Source organism: Rhincodon typus, chromosome 18 (genome assembly GCF_021869965.1).
Source record: "Rhincodon typus isolate 14 chromosome 18, sRhiTyp1.1, whole genome shotgun sequence".
NCBI lineage: Eukaryota > Metazoa > Chordata > Chondrichthyes > Orectolobiformes > Rhincodontidae > Rhincodon > Rhincodon typus.
In genome coordinates this window covers 6723761-6745967 of record NC_063349.1, presented here as the reverse complement: position 1 = coordinate 6745967, position 22207 = coordinate 6723761, and the positions used below count along the sequence as shown (strand labels likewise).

Below are 22207 nucleotides of genomic sequence, written 5' to 3'. Positions count from 1 at the left end.
ATAACAGGACCTTAGAGAATTCTGGAACTTGAACCTTAAAAAGGAAACACCCATCACATGGGCAGGGTTTGTATTTTCAGGCTGGACAGTCCAGTCAGTCCTTGGAAGACTATTAATGTACAGACCAGAGCCTGTGTGTAAAACAGTGAACTAGGTTACATTAGAAGTAAGAGTTAAATGTTAACACTAACCCACACCAGAAGTATGGAGAAAACATCTTGGGAAGTTCCTTAAAAGCTGAAGGTATTTAAACACAGGTGGATAACTCCAGGCAAAAGCCACCTGCAGTTCAATCTACACTATTGGGACCATCACTTAGCTTCAAACCAAAAAAGGAGAAAAATTGAGTTTAGTCAAAAATTTGACTATAGCTTGTTTTGAGAACAAAAAGACTGATGTTTGCTGTTGGGAAATTGGTCTCAACCAGTAAGAACATAGGTTAAATTACTGCTCTAAGGAACTGCAGACATTTTGGCACCAAAAATGTTATGCACATGGACTGGCAGCTGATTGTATGTTAAATTGATCAATCAAGTGAGAACAAATGTTGGCCGGCCAGCCACAAAATTGATAGTGGACAAAAGAAAACAAGTGAACTGGCTCAGACTGCATTTTGGGCAGGGATAGTTTTTTTTGTTGGAAGCTTTTTGATGGCATTATCAACTTGTTCAGCGTTAGAGGGAAAAAATCTTATTTCTTACTGACTGGGGAAGTCTCCAGAGGTCAGCACAAGCTATTCACATTGAATCCCCATGTCACTCAAGAAATAGACTCCTTGATGCCAGTAATACAGCCCATTGTCCAAAGATTTCATGAATGCCTGGTATTCAAAGACTACTACATATTTAGTTAATGATAGTTTCTTCAAATTTATCCCTTTATTGCATCTTAAAGAGAGGGCAGGCAGGAGGGAATGTGGGCTTATCATGGAAGATGGGGTCAGATTGTAGCTATTAGATTGTAATTTTAACAAACAAGGCATTCTTGAATCAAAGTGTGTGTTTTTAAAATAGATCTTATTTGTAAAAAGGAGCAAATTACTGCAGATGCTGGAATCTACTGAAAACAACAGATGCTACAGATCACAGGGGGTAAAGGTAGACTCCATAGAGAACAAGCTAATGTTTCTGGTCTAGACGTGCCTTCTCCATCGCTACTGCCTGATCTGTGATCTCCAGCATTGGTTTTCAGTTCATCTTATTTACAAAGTCTAGTTAGGAACAAACGAGAGGTCAGTGACTTTTTTTGGATCCAGTGAGGAGGTTGATTTGGTTTGGCTCCTATCCCATGTTATAACAACACTAGTGACTTAACCTACTGAGGTGTTAGACACGACTCTGGAAAGAGGACTGTACATGGGGTGTTATAGGGTACTGTACTAAGGATTTGTTATTAAGCATTGAAGTTACTTTTCCTTTAACTGTATTAAAGTGTTATACTTTAAGAAACTGGATGTTTACAGATGTTGGCTGAATGTGTTGAGTAGTTTAGCTTATTTTATCTTTCTTCTACTACGCTTGTAAAAGCAAATTCTATAGCATTGTGTATTCATGTTTGAGATAGACCACTTTTGTTAGGGTCAAGAAAATCAAAACAAAATAATCTATCAAGCCAGGTTTCAATCCAGGATCTGACTTGTCTAGTAACAGTTCTGATAGATACAGCTCATTATACAAGTGTAATGGTTATGGTCAGAAGAATCCAAGTACTTTTGTGCAACAGCCATTTCACTCAAGCGGGATTTAGTCTTTGTGCAAGGCAACTATCTTTTGGATTCAGGAATCCTCTGCCCAAGGGTCTCACTGTTACAAGCATGCCCACTCAGCTGGGAAAACTCAACAGCACTGCATCACCAAATCACCCAACATTCCAGCAGTCACCGCTAACCAGATCTATTGAACAACCCAAGTCATTCAGCCAGAGCACAAAGCCCTCAAAATTTAGAAGCAACGTCACTAGAGTCACAAAACTGATCGAGGCTTCAAGTTCAGAGCAGAGAAGGAACGGCAACTTCAAATGCTTCTTCGGAATACATCCCTCCTTAAAAGGATATAAACCAAGTCTTGATAATAAAATGGTGATGAGACTGAAGCCTAAACTCAAATTTGGATTATCAAGAACTGAAGCTAGCCAAGACAACTAAGCAATAGTCTCGGAATGAGGAGAACTGCTAATATAACCCAATTTCAGAATGGAATTCTGGTTCCTCCCAACCAAAACCCACATTCTAATGTTAATAGATGGTCAATAATCAAAGTTAAACAAGAATGCTGAGAACTTTATTTAATACAAAGTGTCAAAGCTTACATTTGACACAGTCTGGATTGTAGGAGAATCTTTGAACTTTAAATAGTAAAACCACAAGAGAACTCACCTGACTTGTCTCCAAGGACTTTTGTGTCAGGGACTCAGTAATGGGTGTACTTGTTTGGTATATCTGCGATGGAGGAATGTATGCTTCACTTTCTGAATTGCGTGCAGCTGAATTCTAGGGAGAACACAGTCAAGGCCAACTATTTAACTATTGTCTTTCATGTTTCACATTAATGTTATCAACAGGCTTAGATACTTGACTACATCCAGACTTATGGACGTGTAGCAGTGAGCTTGCTCATCTTGAACAGAAACAGGAAATACAAAACATCAAGCACCTGTCTTAACATAATAAGCAGAAGAGGTTTGTAAGCAAAGGAATATTTTGCAAGTTCTTAAACTCTGAAATGGTTGCTCCAAGATAATGCTTCAACAGACAAAGGCTATTGAAAAGCCAGCAGCTTCTAGATTGAAGTTAGTTGTGGCTGCATTGCAAGATGCTTCAATTAAGTGCTCCTCATAACACTTTTCTTCCTGTCTCTCACCAATTGTGAGCAGTTAATTAAATGCTTTCAAAACAGATGTAGGTTTGAAAGACAAACTAATATTTGGTTACATGCCTTAATTATAGCACCAATGGCTCAAATACCAAGGCATGGGTTTGCAGCTATGAGCATTTCATTAGGATGCCAAGTTTTACAGAACACATCTAGACAGTTATTGTGTACTTGAAGGCAACCGTATTTATTTCAAAAGTCTTGATTTTTATTTGTTTGAACCCATTATGTACGGCATCTTGAACTTGGCTAAAAGTTGGTAGCAGTGACGAGAGGAATAAAGTTGGGCTTGATGAGCCAAAATGACTCACATTCCATAAAGTCATCCATTCAGTGTCATGGCAGCAACATTGCACACAAACAAGCCTGCCTTTCCTCCTGCAGAAGTCACCAGTGAAGATGTTACTTGCTGATTGGAACCCTCTTAAGTTGTTATTCATTTGTAGTAAAAGCAAAGCCAATTGTTTCTGAAAACAGTGTCTTCACTTCAACTTCATACATGCATATTTTTGCATATAATGTTAGTGCACTAATGGACGCAAATTCATTCCCAATTTCACTGTTCTAAACAGCACTTGTAGCTTGTGTAATTAGTGCTGCCATTTTATTGTCAAGTCATTTAAGGATGGACTCTCCAAAACAGATGGAGAAACACAGCCACAAACCTTTCCAGCATCTAGAATGGTCAATGAAATGAACCAATTAAGACAGATAGGAAATAAACCGTAGCACTATTTTTGCTAAAACACACAAATGTCTAATTACTGTTTATTTGCCATGAAACAGTTCCAGTTACATCAGGACTAAACTACAAAAGGTTAATACATGGTACAAGAGATGAAACATTTGAAAGTTAAAAAGATTACTATGAGGAGATTACATGTAATGTGCTGGATTTTGCTCACACAGCTAGATATAAAGAGTTAACTGCTAAAGAGAAATGGCTAGCATTCCTCAAGTTGATGGAAACAGTCGTGCCACAACTACAGTAGTCATTATTTGCAAGGATTTGGCATTAAAACTGGTCAGTTACTAAATCTTACCTGTGGTGTTTGCCCTGAAAGATCATTTGTGGAACCAGATAGTGAAGACTGGTCATCAGAACCTGAACTACCCCCGACACTGGAATGAACAGTCAATTCTGAAGCAGGCTGTCAAAGTTGAAACACATTTAGTTCTTACTAGACTTACTGATTAAAAGAGAGGGGAAAAAAGCAAATAGTTTTTGTCAACCCATTAAAACGTACCAAGTGACATCTGCAAATGTGAGCTAATCTACCTAGTGATAACTATAGCTCAGCATCTTTGCATATCTGTGTGATGTCAGTAAGAATCAGGAGCTGATTTGCTATACAGTTCAATCAATTGACAGTTTTGTCGTCAGTATGATGGCTACACTGGTGGGCCTACTGCTTGCCAAGTGTAGCTTGCTACTTACCAAGAGTCCATTCATTGTTTGTTACTGACTTTTCAGCCATTTCCCCAATACTGCTAATTTTAAACCAGGGTGTTTTTAAAAAAGGGTGAGCAACAAGATCAACTGAAATCAATTGGGCATTTCTGTTTGAGGTCAGATAGACAATTTCAATAAAAAAAACTTTCCTTTCTCATCAGGATTTTTTGCAAACCAAGTCAAAAAGAGTTCTGGAAAAAGGTAATATGTATAAAGTGTCACTGGTAGCTCAAGGACCGGCTTGTTAATGTTGAAATGGCACTATTTTATTCTAAGAAATGCAAAGATTCTAAAACCAGGGGACATGGATATGACATTTTGCATTGTAGTGTCCATTTATCATGCCACATTAGTAACACCATAATGCAAAACAAAATTCAAAAACCTACAGAGGCTCTGCTTATTAAGGAGTCCCATTACTGATGTATTTCTCCTGCTCCCTTCCCCAAAATTTAAAAGCACCTTTAACTGTTTATAATGGGAAAACTGCACTTTTACCTAGACATCATTTGAGCATTACAAGGACAGCAAGTTGCCAACTGCTATGCTCAGTGGGAACCAGATATCAGGTTTGTCAAAAACTTTCAAAGTTTAACTTTTACAGCCATCTTCAAATTTCAAATCAAGTGTAAGCAGTTCCAAAGAAAGTCATATTGGACTTGAAACATGAACTGACTCACTCTCCACTGATGCAACAGACCTAGCAAGTTTCCCCATCTGTGGTATTTTCCTTCCATTTCAGAGTACCAAAGTGACAGAAGGCCCCAAAATTTGTGGGGAAAGAGACTAGTGAAGTCAAATTTTACTTCAGAATCCAGCAAGGTGTTCATGTAATTTGATGTGGTTTATTCACAAGTATTAGAACAGCTGCTCAAGACTGAGGAGCTTAGAAACTATAAACCTGAGTATTGTGAATTTGTGTTAGTGCTCCCAACTGTTAACTGTTTCTAGGTCAAATGAGAGCACAGTGCAAACAGGTTTTAAAATGAACCATCTCCTTCCTGAATAAAACAAACCCAAAAAAAAAAAAAATCAAAAGACCAGCAGCTAACTAGAATCTCAGATCCCAGTGAAAAGGCAGGTACACTATAGCCATCAAGTAGCAGGTCACTGAAGCCACTCAGGTCTCCTTCAAAGAAAGGGACTACAGCCTTTCACACTTGTAGCAAGTAAAAAGTTATAGTTCTCACCTTTGGTGGGGATGGAATGGTTTCACTCTTTTGCTGCTTCTGTTGCTTTGGAACTAAAAAAGAGAAACATTAACCTGTTATTGAACCAAGAAGCACTCAAAACAAAAAGAAAACAAAGTCTATTTAATGGCTACTAACAGAAGTCGAGCAAAAAAAAACATTTAACTTCTATGGAGTACACTTAAGGAATAGTACTGTCAGACAACAAATTAAACATTCACCTCCAGGGTCATTGTACAAGAACAAAAACTAGTTGAGCAGGGAAGTTCTTACTGAAAATGCCATTTGTGCCTCATCCAAGGTTGTTTGAAAAAAGATTGCGGTCTTGTCGTGTGTATTAACCTGTTTCTCTGAAAAGGTCACTGAACTATTGACTTTGAAAAGCATTCTAAAAATTTAAATGAAGTACTCCACAGGTCTGGCAGCATCTAAAAGAGAAAGTAATTCTCTCTACAAATGGTGTTGACCAGCAGACCATTTAGTCTTTTTCCAGATTTTCAATAGTATTTTAATTCTATAGCATTTGAGACCAGATCACAAAAAGGCACAAAGTCAATGACTGTCCACCTCTCACAATGAAGTATTGCAATGTCATGTGTCTAACATTCCCAATGCACCACAGCAGGAAGAGATTAAAATCACAGTATTTGAGAGATGCACTAATTCAAGGCACAAAAGTTGACTTGATTTGTCAAATAATAAAGCAATCCTAGATTGAAGAACAGATCATGTTTGATATTAGAACCAGCAAGGCCATTAGCAGATTCACTGCTAAAATACTACCAAGCAATAATGTGAGCATTGAGAATTCAAAATAGATAAGCTTCAAAAGACAAGCATTTTGGCCAGAGGAAGGATTAGCCTGATCTAATATCCTAGTCAATGTTACTTCTTTGCATGCCAGTAGCAGTGGGCAGACAGCACAGTAGGCTAGGAGGTCAGACTGTTTACTGTTCAGCATTTGACCAAATTCTGTCTCCACCACCTTCCTTCCCCCCACAAAATTATATACAAGGGCACCATAAGTTGTCTTACCAAAATAAGAAGGAGTGTTGCTCTGAACCACTAACAGAAAACCCAGTTTCAAAATATCCAAGTTTAGGGGAATACAGCTTTAAAATCAAACACTGTATATTTGTTCCTTCACTGCAGGCATAACATGCATGTCTGGACCACAGTTATTAAAAAAGGAGGGGAGGGATAAAGGACTTCATACCTGCAGCATTGAGTGATATTGTAGCCTTCTGTGATCCAATAGCACTTGGTGAGGAAGAGTCAGAATCCAACATAGAATCCTAGGAGAATAATAAAAGAGTTCCACAAAATTGAGTCTGAAGTTACAATTCTGGCTCCTCACTGGAAAATACTTCCGTACACCACTTGCAGAGAGCCACTGTACTACTAGACAGCAGCACAAGTTTTAAAAAAGGTCATCTGTCTCACCTACCTTCAGTGAACTTGGGAAAGGAGTAGGGTGGATGCAGAGGGAAAGATTAAACAGTTTATATTAATAGAGTCATGTTTTACTGTCTTCTTGGATGGGAGATTTAAAAGATTTTTCAGAAAGTAGTGATGAGATGTGTTCAATTTAATTTGTAGCAGATAAGCCAATAATGTTAATGTTAAAGAACTGGTGAAACAAATGACTTGAACACAAAAGTGACAATGTGAAACTCAATGAAACGTAGGTTGCCATTCAGCCCACTGTACCCATGCTGACCTTGGGCAGAAAGCACTGGAGCCAAAACTAGTCTCCCTTGCCCTGACAAACCTCCCCACAATGATGTTTGAAATTCTGGACCCTGAACTCAACAGTACCCAGAGAAATTTTTTTGGCCAAGAGTTTACATAGATGATAACTTCAATTTCTTGAATTATACAGACAAGCAACACTAACAGGGCCAACATTTACTGTCCACCCAGCAGTTGCCCAACCATATGACTGTCGTCTCATTACTGCATGCCACAGTTTTGCTACATTAGGAGCTACAATACTTTAGAACACAAATCAAGGAGGTTGCTCATGTCTATTTCAATTTCATGCTATTTCAGCAAAATCAATCACTCATTTGTCTTACTAAGTTTAGCACTCACTTGCTGCTTTTACTGGATCTCACTTAAAAAAATGTAATTTCTATTTCCTAATCTCATCCTCCCTACCAACATGATCACTTTACAGCTCTGCATTGTTATCTTCCCATTTTAAACAGTTCATGGCCCACAATTTTTGATTCAGGTTACTGTCATCTGCCACTTTTGAAGATAGACCCAAATGCAGGTGTCCCAGCAGATCAGAGGAACATCACTGCACAAGTCTCGACAAGCTGAAAACCAACAATTTGTCATTACTCTGCATTCTGTCCCTTCAATTCTTTGCCCACAATCACTGTCTCTCTAATCCCACGGGCTTTAAATTTTGCTAGCATTTGAAAATGTCTTTTGAAAGCCTATGCAAACAATGGTACCACCATAACCTCATTTACAAAAAGGAGGAACTATGGTCAAAGGAAAAAATAAAAAAGACACTATTAGAACACTGGGATAGAAATCTGCAGTGTGCAAAAAGTTTGACATGCCTGAATGAAATGACATGTCCCTTGTATCTGGGACATGAGGTCTTGAAGCTTCTGCCTCCTGAGTTCTGGATCCTTTGGCAGTGACGAGGTTGAGCAGAACTCTGCAGCAGCCTGTTGCACTACCTTCGACACCTAACAAAAGATTAACCATTGCACAAGATTAGTTGGCGTGAATTTTAAGACCAAGACTCAAGCTGCTGCTGTCGCACTCAAAATATGACAAGTGAACATCATCTGCAGTTAACATGACACTTCCAGTATTTATGATACATGCCTAATTCTAACATTTGAAAACACAGGTGGCATTGAAATGCCCAAAACAGCATGCCTTTCAAGAAAGTCAGCCTGTGCTACCGCACTACCAGTAATGTTCTTATTCCCACTAAAAAGTTGTATGAGCCAAACAGAGCAGAGCAAACAAAAAGCATTGTCACATCAGATCCCATTTAAATCAGATTAAAAACGTACAGCAATACCTTCAGTAGAAAATCTGCAACAACTACATGTTATGGTAGACCAAGACCTCTTTAGATTAAGTGTCTGCAAGCTTTTCCTCAATAGTTTCATTTCACAGCTGGCTCCATTTGGTCAGTCATTTCAAGTTAGGGACAAGAAAAAAGGTTAGTACTTAATTCCTTGATAATGTTCCTGGAGAAGAGGAGTTTTTCCCAAATGGAAGGCAGCAGACAAGCCATCCAGAAGCTTGCAGTTAGCACATTTCAATAATCTCCAAACAAAAATTTCTCCTACCTTCAGTGTAAATTCAGCTACATCTTACAATTTAAAACCAACTGTGAACTGGTGGCAATCAGTGCTGACTAGAAGTGAAAAATAAGCTATCACAACTGGAAGGGCACTCGAACAGAAGATTTTCACCAGTTAGGCTCACTTGTCCTTCAATACATCACTTGAATAGGGTGAAAAGCTATTTTAAAACCATCATTAACGTTAGTCAGAACATGCTGCCCCAATAGAAACACAATGATCTATGTCCTAGTTCTAACCCAAATGTAAACAAAGTGGTAGGGACTTCTCATTTAACTCAATTATTGAGAAACTGAAGTAACAGCAGAGAGTCTTTTACTAAGTTTGGCAAAAGAGCAAATACCATCACCACTACTGGCAAGTTCCCCTCCAACTATCTAGCGCTGGAATTACAATTGCTGTTCTTTCATCGTCACTAGGTCAAAATCCTGGAATTTCATTACGCATTGGGAGTGTACCTACAATGCATTGCAGTGTTAAGGCTGCAGCTCATCACCACCACCTTAAATGCTGGCCCAGCCAGCAACACCCCACCCCACCCGTGAATTTAAAACAAATGCAGTACTAGCCAAAACCTTGCCCACACTAGATGCCAACACCCAACTTAGAATGATTGTGCCACCTTTAGAGACAAGTGCCATTAACCACCACCACCACAGCAGTCTGTGGTTCAAAAGCAAATGTTTCACCCACTTGCTTTGCTTCACTTTGTTTTGATGTACGATCCCGTTTCTAAACAGGGAAAAACAAAAAAGGACCATTAGTCATGATGTGCAAGCATTTACTGGTTATCACAGCCCATCACCTTCTCACCTCTTTGGGTTCAGGCAGAATTCTCTTTGGTTCAGCAGATTCTTTCTGAACAGATGGTGATTCCCATCTTTTTGTCTCCTGGACTTCAGCATACTGTCCATCCCACTTTTTGGGCTGCTCCTCTAACTTTCTGTTGTTGATATATTCTGTATCTCTTTTCTTGAGGGACTCCTCCTGTTTATCAACATAGTCATCATCCCACCTTGCAGGGGGCGATTCCTCATGTTTTCTACTGATGTAATCAGTATCCCATTTTTTGGGAACATCTTCTTGCTTCCTGCCAACATACTCATTTTCCCAGTTCCTTGGTTTTTCAGGCTGTTTTACAGCATAGTCAGTTTTGTTCATGTATTGTCTATTCAAAAACTAGGAAGAGGTGAGAAACAGGTTTCATTACATTTACATCACTTCCTGCTGAGCCAAGCATTGAAAACAATGACAGATGCCTGATGACTGGTCAGTGTTCTTGAATTCTAAAAAGGTAGAGTGCTCACTAGTGGCTATTCAGCTCACATTTGACAAGTCCAGAGCAAGGAAGCATTACTGCTCAGTTGCCACAGAGATAAATTCATGTCAAAGCAACTTCATTAGTACATATTTGCCACATTGAGTTGAATCAAGCACCTCAAACTCAGAAAGAGGATAAGTAGACAGACAAGCAACGGAGGTTCAAAGTCTACTGGTCATTAGTTTCTTACTCTGCTCACATTACCTAAACACAGATGAAGCTGCTGTATGCAGTCCTGAGGCAACACACAAGTTCCAGGTTTATGAAATTAGATTTTTGAATGTGTACAGTTTAAAAATCAAATTTGTTTACACTAAGTTAGCATTGACCTAAAAAAGGTAGTTGTTCTGGTGGATATCAGCCATAGCTCAGCAATAGCTGCTGCTCCTACATCAGAATTGTACGTTTGAAATCTCAAAGTCTCAAGAGAAATTTCAACTGACCTCCACCAACCAGACAGGGCTGCGCTGTCTTACCACATTGATAATTCTGGCCTCCCTTACCTTCAAGATGGTAAGGATTCACAATATGTTACAGACCAAGAGCAGAAAGTTTTTCCCCCCTATAGCCTGGCCAATGGTCCAAAAATAAAATGTGGCAAAAAAGGTTTTCCCTCATTTGTTGTGGAATCTCGCTATGTGCAAATTGGCTGCTGTATTTCCAATGAAAATGGGGGCTCTAGTTAAAAATGACGTGTGTGGCTATTAATTGCTTTTGAGCAGCAAGGCTGTGGAAAACACTCGAGTTCTCCCCAGCTTATCATGAACTTTAAGTCACTAGACAGCCCAACTAAAGGCAGCTGAAGTTACTGCATAGCTATTTTCAGTAAGAGCTTTCACTTCAAAGTTTAAACAGGCTCAGATGGCTTGAGGAAAATTAAAACTGTACCTCTCTTGGCTGCACGTCATTGGAGCACAAAAAATGTAGATCGGATTCTGCAATGAAAACACCACTATCAGGAATGTTAACATCTGCACAACATTTGCTTTCAAAGACTAAAGCAGCTAAACCCTGATTTATACAAAGTCTAACAGTTGAATTCTGCTAACCTTAAAAGGACAGTCATGCTTTTATTTTGACATTTGCTTCATCATTCAGAGGCTCTGAAGCCACACGTTTAAAAATGGTTTCACAGTTGCAAACTCCGCCTATTACACAGGGAGTACAGAAGTCTAAAATGAGAGCAAGGGGTTCTAAAGCATGGTTACTAGAACTGTTGACTTAGCTGCTCTAAATTCTAATAGCAAGGCATATCCACATGTTTAATAAACCCAAGGGACCAAACCCAAAGCATAAATAACTGGGCAAAATCTTGCCTTCACTAAATACTAACAAAATGGAGATAAAAAGCAATCCTAAAAACTTTTACTTGCTATGCAAAAGAAGCTTGTTTACACATCAGAAATCAAGCAGGTTAGACTACAAACATGAGTGCTTAAATATGACCAACTGCAAAATTATACCCTGTATGTGGTTTTCACTTCCCACTAAATACCAACTTGTTAGTTTGAGGGACAGCAACAAATAGTTTAAAATCCCAGAGCTGCAGCTTCTCCCCAGCTTAAAAATCTATGCTGCTGTCAGTGACAAGCTTCCAAAGAAACATGATGCACGTGATTAAAAAAATTTAAGCTCAATACAAACACTTAATTATCCAATCTACACACAGCATCAGATCAGGGACCTGCTGAAAGATCAGAAATTTCTTCCACTTCTAATCTGAATGCTTTAGATTTTAAGTGTCTGCACATCAGAAACCCTGCACAAAATTTTAAATGGTCAACTGGCCAAATAAAAGAATACATTACTAGTACTTCTTGCTGTTAAGTGAACTCTTCCTACTTGCCACAAGGATATGAAGAGGAAATATTACCGCGTGGATGAATAAGCTTTTTTCAGGACTGCATGTTATCTACCTTAGTAGCACTATCTAAACACTTCTAAACACCAAGGGTCCAATCTGACAAGTGTAATACAGCTTCCCCAACCCTTTCGTTAAAAAAGGCAGGGGGACTGAGACAAAAACTATAGAATTGTAATCGAGCTTAGAAGTGTCCTACTTATACACTTGCAGAATTCAAGGACAGGTCCACTGTAGAACTAATTCTACCAAGTGAAACTATGGTGATGCATGCCATGCAACAATTTGACACCACCTCCCATTGCCACCTAAAAAAGCTTACTTACTGAGAGTCGAGTTGAGCTGACAGACAAGTTATATGCACATTCATCTGCAAGTAAAGTCATGCATGTTTGTAATGATTTACTATTCTAGCAAGATACCTAGAGGCTGATCTGTCAAGGAGTTGTTTTCAAAATAGCACAGCAGCAGATTGCTACAGAAATTTGAAGATATGCATCAGTAACAGTGCATTCACAGGTCATGGGGTCGGTAGTTAGGCCAGTGAAGGAGGGAGGTCATCAATTAACTAGACTGGTGTCCTTAGTCTGCGCTAAAAGATGCTAAACTGGGCTGTCAGTCAAGGTCATTCTAACATGTAGAAGAATCCAAAATTAAAACCCAACAGGCCATCAGGTACTGATGATTTCAGCAACAGGAGGGGAGGGCAAGTCACATTAGTCCCTCACAACAGGCTGAAGCAATCTCCAAGCTAAAAGTTTCACAAAAACCCAAACCAACCTTAAAATGCTATGTAGGCCAAGAGAAATGCATCAGTGTTTAGTTCAAGGATATACATGTAACAGTGTATGACAAAGTATACACGAACACATCACTGGAGCAGATGGAACTTTAACTCAGACCACCTGATTCTAGAGGAAGGGACACTACTACTGCACAAGAGACCTGCCCCTCCCCCAGTGACATGTTGCACATGGCAGCAACATGCATTTCCGAGGTACGTTTTATCACCCACTGCTCCATGGAAATCCATCCTTGGGTTAAGACCCCATACCTACAGATTATTGATCTTACCTGGACTTCTGCTAGCCCTCAAAAACAAAGAAGTTTGACACCCTGTTCACAAATTTAAAAATTCCTAATGAGACAGACTACACATTTTTGAGCTACTGAATAAAAAGGCTGTGAACGAAGGAACCTGACTGGATACTGGTGTTCTGCTGTTTCTGCCAATAGCATGTAATTTCGCATGAAAATAGATAAAGGATCTTACTTTTACCATCACAACTTACCAGAATCCTTTCCAGACAAGGCTTTAGAAGTTACTTGTACCTCTTTAATTTTATCATCTTCAACATCATCCAGCAACCCATTGTGAGGGACTGGAATATTATCAAAGTAGGTACAGTTCAGTAGTCTGCTTATTGTTTCCTTCAAGTGTTTATCTAGGAGATAAGAGTGATTTTTGTGCATCACTGCTAAGTGTCAGAAAATTTTGAAACAAGTATATTCATGGTAATATCTGAATGTCTGATTCCTATATACACAGGCAGCCTACCCTTATTTAGAGCAGAACAAGTTTGAACTTACAGGTGCTACCAGCCACTATTTTATCAGTTCCTTCCAACAGGTCCCACATTTGATTTGACACCAATTCAACCTGATCTTCAAGACTGAAAAGAAACACCAAAAACAAAAAAGGGTCATTCATATAAACCAGGCCATTTGTTTTCCACCCAGAACAGAGAAGCCTACTGTAAACAATACCTCACTGAATGTTATGCCTTCAAATAAGCTATCGTAAAATCAGAGCCACAAACAGCTGCAGGTAGAGGTAGCAGTAGTGCAGTTTCATCCCAGACAGAGCTACTTTTAAAGTTGCTTGGGTTATCACAAAGGCATTATTGCCAAGTCCATCAAAAGCCCTTCTTGCAATTACTCTCGGGAAAGATCAAGGAAGTGAGGATATAATCAGTGCAGCAGAATTTTTTCTTGCTGCAAACTGAAGATTAGCAATGCATGTACCATCTTTGAAAATTGCCATGACTAAAGGAGGGAGAGTGTGCCAAGTACATTGGAGTGGGCCATGGGGTGCCAATTAGTGGCAATTCCAACACTGAGCCTCTAAACAGAAACCAATATGTACCAGAGCAAAACTACCATTACCTAGAATATCAAAGACAAGAAATCCCTTCCAAAGGCTTGCTCTCGAAAAACTGCAAGCAAACAAGAGGGCTCTTAAATCAGATACTCAACTAAAATCTATTCCACCATCTGCTGTGCTCCACACTGGCTGCATCAAGATCAGCCTGACAGCGATCTTATATAGGCTGCCCAAGTATCACGTCAAGGCAGCTAGCCTACAATTCTTGGCTCAAGTTCATGGAGTACAATTTTATATTGACAAATCCACACTATTTACATTCAAAAAGCAGACTGATTTATCATCTGCAGATCAGAGATACATTTTATCAGAGTCAAGAACCTGGAACGACTGACTACTCGAGGGGCAACTAATAGATGCCAGTGGTAGCTATTTAGCAGAGGATACGTTGAAAGACATTGCAGATGAAGTATCAAATCATTACTTACGACATTCTTTCATCCCTTTCAGGGCAAACAAGTTTACAGAAGTCCTTGAGGAGGCTGATTTCCTTTCGAGAAATAATAAATGCACCATTAATGCCATCTCTGAAGTCATTTTGAACATGCTCCTGCTTGAAGTTCTCCAGTACATATTTAACATGCAATACTGTACGAAGGCGTCTCTTCTCCATTTCTGTCCTCAGCAGTTGCTCACGTCGTAAAGTTTTCTTTTGTGCTTTTAGCAGCTGCTCAGAATAAATCAGACAGACCTATCAATTAAGTTTAGATCAAGGGCTCTAGATGCCTTTCATTAGGGCTATTAATAAGCCAATTAACCAAACCAGATCAAGGGGGACCTGGTAAACAATTTAATCTGCACTTATTCACTCAGTTTGGCATATCACAGCAAGTAGCTTCAGTGTACTTTTGTTGTAGAAGATGGGGAAGGAAGGGGAAAACGTAGAAAAGTACAATTTACTTTAAAATCCACATCCATTAACCTAGACAAAAATACATGGTTAAAGACTTTTGAATCAAGTTAAAAATGGTATTAGGGCAGAATATCAAGTGTCAATCTCACGACAATTAGCCAAACAGTAGTAACTAATTACAAGTTTGAAAAGTCTCTGTGGTAGTCAAAGATCTGAGGTACATCTTTGTTCAATTCACTTCTGCAAATGCAATTGTTAAAATTTGCATCACCAGCAAGTAGCATAAAATTACTTAAATCAGTTGGAATTTTAGATGAAAATAACCAAGTTGCACAAGTCCAATTTGCCAATTGGAATGGACATTATTCCAAGAACGAATGAGTAATTAGCATCAGTTCAATGCTATTTAGTTAGTTGAGAGGTTTAGCTATTGCATTTCCAGAGGAACTTCATCTATTCAAGTGACACAGCACAATCTAACACTTCACCTCTAATGCTTATGGGCTACCCCCCACATCAAAAACAATAGATGCAAGGGTAAAGATCTTGCCTCTTGGTTGAGTGCAACAAAGGTTTTCTGCAGTTCCTTAGCAAACTCCAGATTATGAATTACTTCTTCATATTTCGCCACAGCATCCTGTGAAAGACAGTATTTGTGCATTATGGTTCAGGCATTGTTAAAACTTCAAACTGGACATCAAGATTCAAATTTTATTTATAGTAGCCAGTTTACTGAATAGTTGCAATAACTATACATTTACATATTTAAAAAAGCAAAATTCTGATCCTCACCCGAATTTTCTTACAAAACAGCGAGTCAAGCCTTGAGCAATGAAGTTGGTTGCAGCAAAATCCTGGCTTCTGCAAGATACTTTACTACCACATTGACATTCTAACTAAGCAATCCAGTACAGAAATCATAACTGACAAAAAGTGGTGGTACTATTTGAGCTCAAATCTTTGGATAGAAGAGGCAAAGGAGAAAAACTCTTGTCCCCTTAATTGTTTCAAGTCCTCTTCATAAATGCCTTGCTCTCTCTCATGTACCAAATCATCATTAGTTCACTGAATGCAAGCTCAATATGCTGCGACACAATTCATCTGAGAAGGAGCAACCAAGTTTCTTTTCCTTTGCTTCCTCCTGCATATTGTAGTGGCGGATTGTTAGGAGGGGGAAGAAGGAAATAACATTATAACAAGGAGCTTCTAGAGATGATGTTTCTGATGCACGCTAGATTTTTGCTCATGTCTTTCCCCAAATTCTCAAAGTCAGATTGCAGCTTTATACAACTAGCTGTTCCAACCATCTGAAAAAGGAAGAAAGAGTCAGGTGTTGATAAATGTGCATTTAGGGAGTTAGTATTGCAGTATTAAAATGGGTACTGAAAGCTCAAATCAAAGCCAGAAATAGTTAAAATTATGCTTTGTTTCTGTACCTAAACCTACACTACAATAACTGGCCAGTTTAATTAATGCAGCTGACAATAATGAACTATCTAGAAATTACTACAGTTACCAACCATATTCAAAGAACAGATTTCAGGAATAATTGCAGAAAGCAGATTTGAGTTTTAAGTGATAGCTCACTTTAAAAGTAATTCCATTGCCCACCTCAGAATTCCTAGTGTGAAAGCCCACTGAGTCCACACCAAACCTTCAAAGATCATTCCACCCAGAACCCACCCCTCTACCCTATCAATGTAACCCAGTATTTCCCATAGCCAATCCACCTAACCTGCACATCTTTAGATTGTGGGAAGAATCTGAAGGAAACCCACGTAGACACAGGAATAATGTGCAGACTCCACAGAGCTACCCTAGAATGGAATCAAACCCACATCCCTGATGTGGTGTGGCAGCAATGCTGACCACTGAGCCATGTTGCCCTTAAGATACTCCCCCCCGCCACCAAGATATTTTCTAAAATCAACCTGTTCACAGATTACACACTTTGGGGCAGCAGGATTTGTACCGAGGCCTCCTGGCTCAGAATTTTCCACCTTAAATGCTGTTATTGTTTCTTTGTGGTCAAAACAATTTACTTTCAGTTTCTCAAAGTTATAGGCAAGCAAACATGCCCTGACAATGAAGCATCATCTAACAAATTTTAAACTGGCTTAGAAAGATTAAGATGGCAACCAATGCTGATTGGAAAGACCATTTTGGAAGCAAAGCATGAGGTTTTGAGGGGGGCTTCTACACCTCAAGGCTCAGCCATAAAGACACTAGAAACTTGCGAAATCCTCAAGGCCAGAATTTGAAGGCTGGTAACAGGGGAAAGATAGAGATAGGGGGTGGCAGAGCAGTGAAGCCAAAACAACTTTAACAAGGGTAAGAATTTTTAATTTCAGATATCACAAGTGAGGTGCTAATGTGCATCAGCAAGCACAATGCAATTGCTGAACAGAACCGATGAAAATCCTTCCCTTCCAATTCAACTAACTTCTGGAGTTCTCCACTCCTCCTAGACCCTATTCCATGTCACCTATATGCAGTGTCAGGGCTTCAGCTATCACATGACACCCAGATCTATTTTGCTGGAAACTCTTGAAATCACTACTCCCAATGTCAAGGCTCATGAACAGAAATTTCCACTAAGCCAAAGTCAATTTTATTTGGCCCTTTCCACAAACTCCAACCGGCCAACATCAGGCTTCACAACCTTGGCATCCTAAATTAGATCTGAACTCAACCCCATATTCCATTCTATTACAAAGGCCAGAGATAGTAGGAACTGCAGATGCTGGAGAATCTGAGATAACAAGGTGTCGAGCTGGATGAACACAGCAGGCCAAGCAGCATCAGAGGAGCAGGAAGGCTGACGTTTTGGGCCCAAACCCTTCAGAAATGGAAGGGTCTAGGCCCAAAACGTCAGCCTTCCTGCTGCATTCATCCAGCTCTACACCTTGTTATCTATTACAAAGGCCATCTGATTTCACCTCCAAAATGTCAGCCCTTGTGCGACAGCCATAAAACTCTTGGTACTTCTAGATTCCATTGGTCCAACATTTCCCTAGATACATCCACCCATATTTACATCTTTAAAATGTAAAGTCAGACTCCACCATCCACATCTTATCAGCAGCACTCATTAATGCTGTACAAGAGAAGTTTCAAAAACAGTCATTCTCATGATATTCTAATGGTCTCACTCTTGATTACAAACTTTACAATTCTTGGTTATTTGTCCCCATGTTCATGCAACTGTCAAATTTTGACAAATTAGGCTTGAGTGCAGCAGCTTTGGGAATATTTTAAATCACCAGAATGCACTATACAAACCAAGTTTGTTGTGGACAGCAAAATTGCTGAGATGCCACAAGTTGAGAACAAAGGGTGGGAAAAGACTGATAGGCATTGTACAAGAAATAATCAGACTTTTCAGCTTAAAAACCCAAGTCTGGTTTCATACTGCAAGATCACAGCCACCATTACTGTAAAATGAGCAGTTTGCTACTTGGAAGTCAATTAGAAGTGCCAAATAATTACAAGTTTTAAACACAAAGTGCAACGAGGACTACAAGCAGCAATTCAAGCCCCTCAAACTGTTTAAAATGGGAGGATTATTCAAAATAAAAAGCAAATGCATGATGTTGAACATCATGTGATATGACAATAACTCTCCAATAGCACGTGGATTAGAAGATTTAAACAAGCTTCATTCAAGTAACTACAACAATGCTGGTTTGTACAGTTCAATTCAGCAGCAAATATCATGGAACTAAAGAATCTTTGGTTTTGAAGTTTACCAGCTTTTAGTATTAACCAATTGAAACATACATACCAATTGATCTTGATTCAGTTCTTCTCGTTTTAGGCGTTCCTTATAGTCATCCAGTTTTGCCTTTTAAAAAGAAAGACCACCACAAGGTCATGCATTGCAAATAATAGTGACTTGCCCGTCAAAGGGAATAATCAACTGTTTTTCCAACATGGTAAAGAAAATGTACTCAGTTATATCGAGTCAAAGTCATACAGGATGGAAACAGATGCTTCAGTCAAACTAGTCCACACCAACCTGTTCCAGAGTTCCTCGCACTTGCCTGCATTTGGTCCATACCTCTCCAAACCTTCCTATGCATGTACTCATCCCAAATGTCTTTTGCATGTTGTAACTGTACCTGCAGCCAACACTTCCTTTGGCAGTCCATTCCACACTAACCACTCAAAGTTACCCTCACCTCTCTTCACCAATCTCCCCACTCTTTCTCCACCATCCCCCCCCCCCCAGTCCTTTCCAAATCTCTCCCCTCACCTTAAAAAAATGCCCCCATGTTTTGAACTTCCCCCAACCTAGGGAAACGATCCTTGCTATTCACCTTAACTCTGCCCTTTATGATTTAAAGGCCAACCTCAATAACATCATTCAACCTTCTACACTTCTATCAAGGAGTCCCAGCCTCCTCATAACTCAAACCCTCCCTTCCCAGCAACATCCTGGTAGACCTTCTAAGCCATCTCCAATTTAATAATATTCTTCCTATAGCAGAACGACTAGAACCACACACAGTACTCCAGAAGGGGCCTCACCAGCATCCTGCACAGCTTCAACATGACCTCTCGACTTCTATATTCAAAGGAGTGAACAAAGAAGACAAGCATGTTAAACGCCCTCTTAACCACCTTGTCTGTGACGCAAAGATATGTCTGATCACAAGTCATCTTCAGTTTCACAATGCAACCTCAATGTCAAGTGAGGTCACTTACTTCCCGTTAAAAAGGTCAAAGTGTGAAGTGCACAAGCAGTGCCTTAAACAAGTAACATTACAAGCTTTGCCATTGCCCTCTTGGGGTAATATATTGCTTCATGCACTTGCTTAAACAAAAAATAAAAGCAAATGAGCAACAAGTTTCGAGGGCACAAAGTTGCACTACTAGTGTCCAAAAAAATGCAAGTCACATTTAGGTAAAGAAAATGAGTTACTAACAAAATTGTTTTTACATCTCAGTAAAGATATCAATGCAAAATCTCAGGTTCGCTTAAACCATTGGTAGGTTAAAAACTATTTTTTAAAAAGGGTGTATGAAATTCATATTGAAAATTTAAAGCCAAAGCAAAGGCCAAGTTTCCCTCCGTTGAATGCACAATCTGCAATCGCATCTTGGCTGTTTACGATACGATTTCACGCCGTTAAAAAGGTAATTGGGGCGGTGAATACAATTAAGGGCTTCCCTGTCTAACTGCAACACCGATCGCTCTTCATTAACGCAAGGCGTATGTGTCTCCAATTATATTTGGAAAGCGCCAGGCTCAAAACGACTCAGCATTTGCCTCGTCGCTATTCTACGAAACGAATAAAACCGAACATTTCAGCATTCTCGGTTGAGGTGAAAATCTAGCTGCGCAATCTGGGCGCTGTCCCTTTAAACAAACGTAGGAAAGTATCATGAAGGTACTCATCCCGTTAAAAGCTGCACGAACGGAAATATATTTTTTAAAAAAAAGGTGTTGCAAGGTCAAAAAAAAAAATGAATGCAAACTTTAAAAGTTGGATGGAGGGGTAGGGGAGGCGGGATGAGTGCAGGGGAGAACAGATAGGCACAGATGATGGTGTATCCCAATGCAATGCAGTTAGACTGCAGCAAGGGCTGTGCACTGCAGAAATATTCAGGGAGCATCTCATAGATTCAGCGCCAGAGGGTTAGGGAGAGGACAGGAGAAGGGAGGGGGGGGGGGTGCAGTGCGGAGGGCTTTCCCGTTTACCTTCCTTTTCTCAATATTCCGGATCTTATGCTTGAGGCAGATCATGCCATTCTCCAGGTACGTCTCGTACGCCTGATACTGGCTGTTGGCGGCGGCCAGAGCCTGGATGAAGGGGGCCGGCCCCTGGCTCGAGGCCCCGCCGCTGGAAGGCGACCCCTTATCGGCTTTCATCTTCATCTCGCTGCTACCGCAGTAACTTGCCGCTCTGGATTCCGGAGTGAGGATACCGAGCCTCACCATGAGAGAGAGAGAAAGAGAGAGGGTGGGTGGGTGGGTGGGAGAGTGGGAGGGAAATCAGTGCACGAGGCGGAGGGCGTGCTCGGTGGCGGCTGTCCGGCTACCGGTGCCTGCCCTCTGCTGCATCCTCCGCCGCTTCTGGCCCGCGCTCCCGCTCGCGCCGCCGCTTTTATGTCACCGAATCCTAGCGGGGTTTTTTTTTCCGCCCCCCCCAACAATCACCCGGCCAGCACCACGTTCCATTGCGTCCCGCGACGTTCCAATCACACGGCGCGCGCTTCCCCTCCCACACCTCCCCGGGACATCCCATCCCGTTGCAGCGGCACACAACTTGCACCGAAACGTTGACAACTGAAAATAATAATAAAAAATAAACGAAAGGAACGTTTTGGATCTTATGAAACGTCTCGGTGCCACCTATTGCAAAATATAACATATGCACACACACACACGCGCGCGTTCTCCTCCTCTTTCTCCCCCCAAACAATGTTATACACCTTGTTTTATTCCAGTCCCATCCCTCCGAAACAAAACGGGCGTGGAAACATTCGCAACGTGCACTTCCACTCGCCGGGGGACGCAACCCCACCGGCCCGTTGCATTGCACAAAACATTTGATGCGATATCAGGAGTTCGTGTTCACGCATTGGCTTTGCACTGTTGTACGGGCATTGCGCCCCGCCGCCGCCGGGTTTAGATGTGTTTACTGTCGTAGGCATCAGCGTTAACCACGAAAGATGGATCTAAAAGTGCAAGGAGCGTAATCGCTCGATAAATAAAAGGAGCAATATCGGGCAGTTTGTCCCGTTTCTTGCAGCGAAACAGAAAGTGGTGGAAAAATTCAGCAGGTCTGACAGCATCTGTAGAGGGGAAAACATTTAACATTTCGAGTCTATTGCCCCATCGACTTGCGTTTTGATATGAAGGGGATGAGGAAGATCATGGTATAAAATCCAGAGGTTATGTAATGCAAGAGCTGCAAAACAGTTGCCGTTATTTAAAGGGACAGGTTTAAATGCGAAGAGGTGGTTCCACTTGTAAACAATCATCACGTGATGACATCAGTTGTATCAAAATAGGCCCTTGCGTCATTCTCTGACACGTGATAAGGTTGGGGCAGAAATTTGTCAATAATCGGTAGAATGTATTAAATAACAGTGAGCATTCAAAATAAGATTTTATTGCACCAAGGGATTGAACAATCCTATCATCT

The 22207-nt window shown here is 40.3% G+C and overlaps 1 protein-coding gene across 11 annotated transcripts in view; it reads right to left on the bottom strand.

The window, feature by feature from the left end:
* Positions 1-21997, bottom strand: part of caprin2 (caprin family member 2) — a 55816-nt gene extending 33819 nt beyond the window's left edge. For 2 of the 11 annotated variants that reach the window (XM_048607690.1, XM_048607696.1), the window contains exons 1-14: positions 20758-21180; positions 18838-18897; positions 15604-15690; positions 14629-14867; positions 13627-13709; positions 13329-13481; positions 11064-11110; positions 9668-10033; positions 9548-9586; positions 8090-8221; positions 6730-6808; positions 5514-5566; positions 3914-4021; positions 2375-2488 (exon numbers count right to left, since the gene is read on the bottom strand). In XM_048607690.1, coding sequence (XP_048463647.1) covers positions 2375-2488; positions 3914-4021; positions 5514-5566; positions 6730-6808; positions 8090-8221; positions 9548-9586; positions 9668-10033; positions 11064-11110; positions 13329-13481; positions 13627-13709; positions 14629-14867; positions 15604-15690; positions 18838-18897; positions 20758-20997 — 1800 coding nt within the window. In that variant the 5' untranslated portion in view covers positions 20998-21180. Of the gene's footprint in view, positions 1-2374; positions 2489-3913; positions 4022-5513; positions 5567-6729; positions 6809-8089; positions 8222-9547; positions 9587-9667; positions 10034-11063; positions 11111-13328; positions 13482-13626; positions 13710-14628; positions 14868-15603; positions 15691-18837; positions 18898-20757; positions 21189-21491 lie in introns of those variants that run through there. The other 9 variants (XM_048607701.1, XM_048607699.1, XM_048607698.1 and 6 more) reach the window with 8 other exon arrangements.
* Between the last annotated feature and the right edge of the window lie 210 nt (positions 21998-22207).